Below are 10,248 nucleotides of genomic sequence, written 5' to 3' on the forward strand. Positions count from 1 at the left end.
TATTATAATACACACACACACACAAATATATAAATGATAGAAACTGAGTTTGTTCATTTTAAGCCACTTTTGAACATTTTTCAGCTCCTGATTAATTACCTCACAATATTATTAATGTCAGGAGATGTAGGTATCATCTGCATACATAATAATATTTACATTTGTAATACTCTCTGAAAGGTCATTTACATATAGTAGGAAAAGTAAGGCTCCAAGAATGGAGCCCTGTGGAATTCCACAAATATTATTACAAACACTTGACATTACACCATTCATATTTTAACATGACACCTGTCCTTAAGATAATCTTTCAACCAATTAATAACAGCTTTACTAAATGAAAAATTTTTCAATTAAAATATGATTTACCGTGTCAAATGCCTTTTTAAGGTCTAACATGACTAAACCCAGATATTGTCCAGAGTCAATAGTGTCAATCCAATTCTCTGTAATTTTAAGCAGTGCATAGCATGTAGAAAAATTTGGACAGAAACCTGACTGCTGATCATAATGAAAACCATTTGAGTTAAGAAAGGGATAAATTTGGTCAAAAACAACCTTTTCAAGTATTTTAGAAAGTACTGGCAAGACAGAAATTGGCCTATAATTATTGGGCTCATTTCTTTTCCATTTTTAAAACTGGGCAAATTCTTGCCTTTTTCCATTTAGATGGGAAGGTGTTAGTAGAAAGTGACATATTTACAAGGTAAGTAATTGGATATGCAATTTCGTTGATTGCCATTTTAATAAGTTTGGCAGAAATTTCATCTGTTCCAGTTGCTTTGTTATCAGACAACTTAGATAAAAGTTCATAAATATATTCATAATTTACAAGAGTGAAATTAAAACAAGGTATATTAGTATTTGACTTTAAATTTATCGTAATATCATCTTCACATCTTGGAATTTTCTCAGCTAATTTTGGACTAACAAGTGCAATATATTCATTAAGAGTGGCTGCAATTTCATTAGGATTTGAAGTATTACCATCTTTACCATTTAAACTTTTGATGTGGGTGTTTTTACATTTATTTGGAACAATAAATCTCATATTAGCCCAAAGCTTTTGCATATCTTTGGTTTTTAATTGGTAAGATATATAATTTCTTTTGTCAAGCTTGATTTTTGCATTACATTTGTTTTTCAAAGTACGACATTCACCCCACTGAATATAAGTGGTGTTTTCTTTGCAAGCTTTCCTTTTTAATGTACAGTATCTCTTTTTCTCAAAGTTAATCAATTCATTACTCATCCATGGGCTATTCTTGTTTCTTATTTGTTTCTTTTTTATAGGTGCATGTTTATTAATAACATCAAGAAATTTATCCTCAAAGGCGTTAAGTGCATCATTAACATTGTCAAAATTTGTGATTTCATACCAATTAACACTAATCAAGTTTGAATTGCAATTCATCAAGTTTGCCATAATTTCTACATTTTTTTATTTTGTGTTTATAAAGTTGTTTTTGTTCTTTACCAATAATTACATAAATAATATTGTGATCACTAAGACCTGTATAAAGTACTCCTGAATCACTAATATTTTCAGGAAAAGATACATAAATATGATCAATAAGTGTTGATGTAGATTTTGTAGTTTTAGTTGGCTGAGTAATAATTTGTTTAATAGTTAGTCTCTATAATATGTTCATTTTATGATGATACTACACTGCTTTTTCGTTCACTTGATACTGTTTCTCTCCAAAAAGACTTAGACATTATCTTAAACAATACCACAAAATGGTTTTGAACAATAATTTTAAAATAAATATTAATAAAACTAAGTTTTTGCTTTTTGGTATGCCTATAAAACTAGATAGATTTATGTCACTTTAATATACTTACCGTCCAATAAGAACTTTTTCTTTTTGTGTAGAATTTGGTCTAAATTTCTGCCAGATATCCAGAGTTAAAATAGTGCTTGAACAGTTAAAAATTGATGTGAGGGAACTGACAAGAGCAGACAACATAACAGCAAGCATAAGTCCTGTTAAACCTATAATCACAAAAATAAACAATAATCTAAACAAACATACAATAAATCATCAATTAATAATAATAAACACTTAATTACAGGTTGGAAAATAATTCATCAACACTGAAAAATATAACTAGTAAAATGTTTAAATTTTATTTAGATTTGTAAATAATAGCAGCAGCATAATGATAACAATAACATCAATAATAATAATAATAATAATAACAATAATGATGATAAATTTTAAAAGTATGTCTGTGGATGGGAGTTATATAGTCTAGTATTCACGAGTACCTGAGGGGAGAAGTTTTACAACCATCGTAGGGTACGCAATATTTGAGCATGACACTGTACTTTGACACACTTCATAACAAACATCAGGGTCAACACAAGCAACTATATCTGGATAAAAAAAAAAACCCATGCATGAATTTAAAATAGCAAAAACATCAAGAAAACTGTTTAAATCAATGTTATGTGCAGACATTTACACGACATCGCATGATGGTAAATAGTTTTCTGTTCGTTCTGAAAGTTGGACAGTCTAGATAAATTCCCACTAAAATCATACAAAAATTGTGACAGGGACTTTGTCTACTAATTTCACCTCAGTTATTTCCCACACTTATGCTACCAAGTCCTCCCAAATATACCCTATATATGCTGCAACTCCCCATATTTCCCAAACTTGGCTATCAAGTCCTTGAAAATATACCTCGTAAATGCCGCATCTCCCCATATAGAAATATTTAAGAGTGAGCCCCCTCAGATAAGTAGTAATAATATGTGTGATGCCACAGAATGAATATAAGCAGCACCCCATAAACATGCACACAAATGTTTTCTGAATACCTCAGGAGCTTTACAGGGCTCTGCGATGTCATTTTCATACATGAATATTCAATGGGACGCATGCTAATTGTACACTGATAGGCATTCACATAGATCCAAATTAGCAGGGGATGCTAAAATCTCAAGCATGAAACATTTTGTTCTCACATAAATTGGGCATAAACTTTGTTTTTTTAAAATATATTATTACAGAATCCATGACAACATAACAAAATGTACACCTGGAAACAATATCCTGCTGATCATTCCGGGCATGACGATGATAAACATGGGAAGAATCTTGAGGTAACCAGCAAACAGTGTACCACCTTGAGCATTGGAAAGATTCTTAGCAGAGAGGGCACGTTGAACAATCACCTGAAAACATTTTTTTAAATCAAGAGGTTTTTCAATTAAGAATAAGAAAAGATATTAATTAATTTTAATAGAACTTAACTAAATTCATAAACACAAATTTCTATAATATTTTATAATACAACAACAGAATTTTGCTTTTGCAGAAAATTTCCTATTAGTTATAATAAATATATATACCAAATTCTTGAATATTAGGCCTAAATATGTAAAATGTCATCTTTTAAAGTTGACCCCTGACTCCTTTGGTGTCGGATGCTGATTGGTCACTTGAATCAGGGAGCATTCTGGATTACATCGAAAGCAGCTAAGCAGTGCAAGGATTGCAATGAAAATGCTGTAGATTGGAGTATGTAGAGGCAGATTACTACAGTATGCACTATATAATTTGGAGCATTATTATTATAATTATTACCTTTTTTATTGTACTCCATAATTCTATATTATACTATTTCTGTATACAATCTTTGTTGTTTATTTATTAATTTGATATTGTTCTTCCTCCAGCTGTTGCTTATAATAATAATAATAATTTTACTCTTTATTTGCTAATTTTAAAAATATAACTTAAGCTACCTGATCCATTGCCCAGTATTGTAAAGATGCAGGAAGGGAACCAATGAAAAACCCAAGCCATGGCATATCCGAATTCCAGGGATCCCTGAAGATATGGAAGTAGTCATCACGGGGAAGACCGCACGTGTCGTTCCCGTATAATGTTTCATTTGGTACAGCTCTTGCGTACCGAGGCTCTAGGTTCTTATATCCACCGATTTCGTTAAAACCTTTAAAAATAATCAATAATTGTAATATATGCAATGTCATAAATTTATTTTGTAATTAGATAAAATTATATAAAATTCCTTTGGTATTATTGCCAGATTCAAGATAAAATTATGAATACTGAATATATCGTTTAATTAAAGGTACTATATACTTACTAATTACTGCCAACACAATTGCTCCTATTACCATGATAAAGGCTTGTAAAGTGTCGGTATAAATAACAGCTGCCAGCCCACCTGTACAAAATAAAGACATTATTTACGTAGTATAATTTGAACACAATATTATTATCAATGATACCAGATTTATTTAAATGATTCTGATTGATTTAAACATTATGCGCCTATATGTCTAACTATAATTATTAAGTAAGATATACTCTGTCTGTCTGTTTTGAGCTAATAAAGTAAAAGTCAATATCGGAGTAAATTACCAAGTAATTTGTATTAATTAAGTGTATAGCTTATACTGTAACTGGAAATTAGACAGATTATAAGATTATATATACATTATAATTCACTGAACTGAATTTATTGTGAGTAGCCTTAGACATGTTCTTGCCATATTTAATGATAACCGGCTTACCAGCAACTGTGAAAATTGAAATTACAAGTAGAAGGATTCCAACAGATGCATAGATATTCCAACCAAATGCAACCTTAATGAACAAGGCACCAGAGTACAGATCAACCTAGTGAAAAAAAAAAAAACTAAATCATACAACAACCACCCCACAAAATTAGAATACTGCTAATTTTAGTTCATACAAAGTTAATGGTATGAAGACAATACCTTAACTAGAAATGCTTTTTTTACGCTACACAGTAAAAGCATTGCCTCCCCACGTTGTGATTTTTCTCTGAGAATTGATGAGTAATAGTTTGAAACCAATCAATCTTACCAAACTTTAGTTGTCGTGGTAACAAACAATTTTCTACACTGGTGACAACACAATGACAACAACATGAAGAATATTACAATTTCAACTAAATTAGAAGTTTTTGTGGGAATTATGATGGTTTAGCAAAAAATTTCCTCATTAGTGAAATATTACTTATGCAAAGCATAATCACACACGTACCAAAAACAATAGGCGTCTGTCTTCTTATTACAATCTTCATTCCATGAAGTTTGAAACCAATCAGACTTACCAAACTTTAGTTATAGTGCAAATTTCTTGATCAATGAAATATTAATTATGCAAATGAGCAACCAGCATATTCACACACAGACTTACCAAAATTTAGTTATCGTGGTAACAAACAATTTACACAACAACATTGACAACAATGACAATGACAATGACAACAGCATGAAGAAGACAAAAACAATAGCCTCCCAGGAGCTTCGCTCCTTTGGGGAGGCTAATCAGACCTTGAACCTATGAGATGGCCAAATGTCATTTTTCAAATGACGGCAAAAAAAAAAAATTTTTCTTTATGAACCTACTACTGTAATCGCAAAAAGAACTGTGCATGCATCTGGACAGTAAATTTGCACAAACATTTTGTCCTTACTCCAATTGGTATATGATGATGATAATGACTACTATACATTATCATTACCAATATCATGAATTAATAGTATTCAATTTCTATATACTTCGTTGGAAAATTGGTAGTTAGGAGAAATTGCCTTTCTGTACATTTGTCTCCCAATATACAACTATAGCAATTGCTTATTATTAATTAAAAATGTATTAGTGTATCATAATTGATAAGAGAGCATACCGATATTTTAGTGAGAATGTACCACAGCAAGCTTAAAACAGCAACATACATCTGAATCCTGTTACTGCCGTACCGTCGACGCAAGTACTCTGGCATTGTGTATACACCTGCAGCAAGGTACACAGGTAAGAATATCCACCCAAGGCACTGAAGCAGGAATAATGCCTATAAAAACACAAATCAAATTTAATAAGAATAATGAAAAAACAAAAACATTACCTAAAAGAATAAAGACAGGCACATTTACAATGAGTACCATGGAAACCAAAATATAACGGCAGCTGCCCCACCCCTTCTAACCAACCCTTCTTTCTTTCTCGCTTTCTATTTATTTAGAGCTGAGCAGTTGGCTGAGAACTATTGTTGATGCTTCAACCCCTGGCAAGCATCAGGTTTTAATTGGAGTCTGATTGCTTGGCTCCTCGAATAACCCTCATATTGAGAGTTAGGCAGGTTAAGGAGAGTTAAGCAGGCTATATGTTGTAGTTAAGCGGGCTATGTTGTAGTTAAGCGGGCTATATGTTGTAGTTAGGCAGGTTAAGGAGAGTTAAGCGGGCTATATGTTGTAGTTAAGCGGGCTATGTTGTAGTTAAGCGGGCTATATGTTGTAGTTAGGCAGGTTAAGTAGAGTAAAGGGGGCTATTTGTTGAAGTTAGGCAGGTTAAGGAGAGTTGAGCGGGCTATATGTTGTAGTTAGGCAGGTTAAGGAGAGTTAAGCGGGCTATATGTTGTAGTTAAGGAGAGTTAAGCGGGCTATATGTTGTATTTAAGCCGGGTCGCACTGCACTGCAGCTGCCACGGGCCCCTAGGGGCCCAGCCCAAATTTCCGATTTCTGGGGACCAATAAAGAATTATTATTTTGACTACTGAAAACAAAAACACAGCAACAGATTTCCCCACTCCCTTTTTTATCACACAAGGGAACTAAAACCCATCAAAACTTTTGGCCAATCTCAGAAAGTAGAACACATTAACTGTTAGCCACACCCACCCCAACTTACTGTAGACTTACATTGAGTTCAAATGCTGCAACTGCTATGCCACTAGCTGCCCCTGACCCAGCAAGACCAATGAAATGTTCACTTCCAATATTACTAGCAAACAAGGATGCACCAACCTGTAGAATTAAATAACGTAAATTGTAAGTCAGTCGTGGCTTTATCATTATTTCCGCATAATTTTGCTATCCTCGAGTTGGCACTTATTTGATACAGTGCGTAAGGATTTTTGCAGGTTGTTTGCAAAAAAGCTCACACAAAACTTTTGTTTACACCGCGAAGAAATTCTTATGCTAGTCCCAGGCAATTAACACACACAACAAACCAACAAATATTGCAGAGGCATTTATCTTATTATTATTTGTTTTACTACAATGTCCTAATAAAAAACACAGAATTTAGCTTCTCTTTGTGTTTTTAGAATGTGCATTTTCAAATACTGTATACTCGTGTATAAGGCGACCCACGTATAAGACGACCCCCAAGTTTAAGACGATTTTTGTATGTCAGGCGTATAATACGACCCCCCCCCCTTCGTTTTATCGTCGGAATTCCTACTTTTTTCCTCCTTTTATGGTCTCGATACTACATCTAGCTGGCTAAAAATGGAGCCAAATGCAAAGCTAATCTTCCAAAATAATACCATTTTATGAGTTTTTAAATGTTTATCAATACTCTATCTTATTTCCCCATATTTAAAATTGCATTCATTCATACTAAAATTTAGTAGCTTCACTGCAGTAGTAAATTACGGACGATTCGCACACAAGATGAAAATGATTTAATATGTTGTGCTTATATTTTAAGCCTCGTCTTATACGCGAGTATATATGGTACTTTAAATATTTTGGTTTGCAACTTATCTCATGATTCAATGTTCTTTCTTCAACAATTTTTTCTCCATTTTTTTTTTTTTTTTTTTCTTGGTGGGAGGGGGAGGGGGAAATAAGTAATAAATACATAATTAGTGCATACTCACCGGTAACCAGAACATGGACTTTCCAGCCAGAAAGTAGTCTTTCGTTGTAGCCCTTGTTGAGTGGAATAGGGACTGCAAAAAACCACACATCATCAAAATCATTAAACCAATGAGAATAAAATAAAAGGGTAACATCGATTCCTATAGTCTTACTTTTGCTTTAATTGCTCCGTTTTTAACATTTTGTATCCAACCCCAAAAATGACAAACTCTTCAACAAAATTTGTGACTGTAAAGTAAATTATTGATGAAATAAATATCAGTGGCATTTTGGGCATACTGTGAATAAAAACAACCCTTTGAGAGCATTCTTGGCACAGAGACTATGATAAATAAACACCGGGTGTCCATTGGCTTAACTTGAGTGCACTAATTTATCGTTTCCTAATACCGTATTATAAAACGCCCCAGGGCGTTTATTGTTTAGGAGGGTTTTGAGGAGGCGTTTATTTGAGGAAGGCGTTTACTTGATGGAGGTGATTTGTTTGTATTTTTTTTTTTTTGGTGTAAAATGGATATAAAGGCATACTCAAATAAGTGCCAGAGATGTACCTATGGTGGGCAGGGCCACACAGCCTTGAAGTTTTCCACCCAATCTAAAACTAATTTCATGGTCCTCCACCCACCCTTATCAACCCACTTCTCAATCCTTAAAATTCCCTCTTATTATTTAGCAAGTTCACAAATCACCCACCCATAGTTTTCTACAGCTACAACCCTGAAGTGCCCCATAATTTCACTGTAAATGTGGAACTTCTTATCAAGTGTGTTCATGAGTTCATACTCTGTACAGCCATGTAGATTTAGGTATAAAAACTTGTGTATAGTAGTGAAAAGATTAGTGGGAAGATGGCTGTTATGTGAACTACAACACTTCCTGTCATTACCATTATTTTGGCTCTAGAAATTTGCTGACGATGAAGGGGGGGGGGGGGTCGCCCATATCCAATATCAGGGTCCGAACCAAGGGGCTCACTAGAGCTTCGGTCAATAAAAATTCCTGGTAGCTGGGTTTATGAGTTTTTATTGCATATATGCCTCAAAATTCTGCTTTGCCCACAATATTAGGGATTGGCGTTATTTGGAGGCAATTAGGGGCTCCAGGGCAGTCTGACTGGAAATTCCCCTTGTTCTTTGCTGGCACGTACTGACACAACAAAAATGACATTGTGATTAGAACTTTTTTGATGATTTTAACAAAATCCTATGTATTTCCGTATTAATTGTAGATTATAGCTGTTAATAATTTGTAATTAAGTCTCTTTTCAATATCATTAATCTGTAACTTGTTGATTTTTATATTTTAATTCTGTATTACGTAAAAGAGGACCATAAAACAGGTTGTAACACCCTCCTGATATTTCATCCTGTTTAAATATGTTCAATAATTAATAAAACAAAAATATGAGATACACTTGTAACTAAAATATTTTGCCTACCAATGAAGTGCACCTCAGACATCACTGCAAATCAAAATAACTAAGAAAAGTAATTCCATTCATAGAAGAAGCCTTTTGATGGAGAAAGTGTAGGCCTACCTATTAGCAAAGGTTTTGCCCAGATCGAAACTAACTCCGGCTATATAAAATTGATTATAAGATTAAAAAATATTAATCTTATCATTGTTGTAGTGGTAGATACTGTGCACACGTTTAAATTATTGTTATTTATTTGTTACGGTATGTCATTATACAGTATTTATAATTAAACTTAATGTATTATTTAGGTATGAATTACTATATCCATGTAAAATTAATCTTATCAATTAAACATTGTATATTTTAAATAATATAGTAGGCATAGCCGAGGTCTAGCCTAGGCTAGGTCTAAACGAGTGATTATATCATGTGAGCGTATAACATTATGGAAAATATGAATAAAACGTAAAATTGTGAAAGAATAAAGGAAGAAGGAAGAAAAGGAAAGAGATTTGGAGTGGCTGAAATTATTTCCGAAAAAATATACAATTGTAGTCAATATGCTATTATTGCATTACGCTTTTGTAAACAATTTTGGGCACTAATCATCAGAGGTCTCGGTGCCACAGCCTACACTTTTCATATGTAGTCATCTAAGTTGGTAAAACGACAATGTCGAAAAATAGGCCTTCTTTTATTTGATTATGATCTCGAAAATAACTTGTTGTTGTTTCTCTTTGCAAAATTCAAGGAAAAATACTAGGATATGTTGTTGTTTTATTATCGTTTTTTCCACAGAAATTAAGTAACAAACAGCATACTATAGACCTAGATGTAATCGAAACTAATACGAGTACCGTAACTAATCTTAATTAGGCCTACATTTACATTTTGATATTTAGAGGCCTAGGCTTATTTGATAGTTAATTAATTAATTAATTTTTGCTGGTCGTCACACAGGCCTATCATTTATTTCGCTAAAATAACAGGAGCCACTTAAGGGTCTGGCAGGATTGCCTCATTGAAGAATACTTCAGGGGGGGGGGCTCTCCGTCTAATCATTCTTTAATTAATCATTGTCTATCGACAATGATTAATTAAAGAACTGCTTAAAAATGGTAAATTATTACAGTATATATAATATGAAATTGGA

At 33.1% G+C, this 10,248-nt stretch overlaps 1 protein-coding gene across 1 annotated transcript in view; it reads right to left on the minus strand.

The window, feature by feature from the left end:
• Positions 1-7,812, minus strand: part of LOC117119868 (sodium/myo-inositol cotransporter 2-like) — a 15,359-nt gene extending 7,547 nt beyond the window's left edge. Inside the window, exons 1-9 of the mRNA XM_033264854.1 lie at positions 7,678-7,812; positions 6,713-6,817; positions 5,701-5,865; positions 4,556-4,661; positions 4,126-4,206; positions 3,761-3,969; positions 3,052-3,187; positions 2,273-2,380; positions 1,846-1,996 (exon numbers count right to left, since the gene is read on the minus strand). Coding sequence (XP_033120745.1) covers positions 1,846-1,996; positions 2,273-2,380; positions 3,052-3,187; positions 3,761-3,969; positions 4,126-4,206; positions 4,556-4,661; positions 5,701-5,865; positions 6,713-6,817; positions 7,678-7,812 — 1,196 coding nt within the window. The remainder of the gene's footprint in view (positions 1-1,845; positions 1,997-2,272; positions 2,381-3,051; positions 3,188-3,760; positions 3,970-4,125; positions 4,207-4,555; positions 4,662-5,700; positions 5,866-6,712; positions 6,818-7,677) is intronic.
• Between the last annotated feature and the right edge of the window lie 2,436 nt (positions 7,813-10,248).

This window comes from Anneissia japonica, unplaced genomic scaffold (genome assembly GCF_011630105.1).
Source record: "Anneissia japonica isolate Jap-2015-1 unplaced genomic scaffold, ASM1163010v1 scaffold724_len3256291_cov202, whole genome shotgun sequence".
Taxonomy (NCBI): Eukaryota; Metazoa; Echinodermata; class Crinoidea; order Comatulida; family Comatulidae; genus Anneissia; species Anneissia japonica.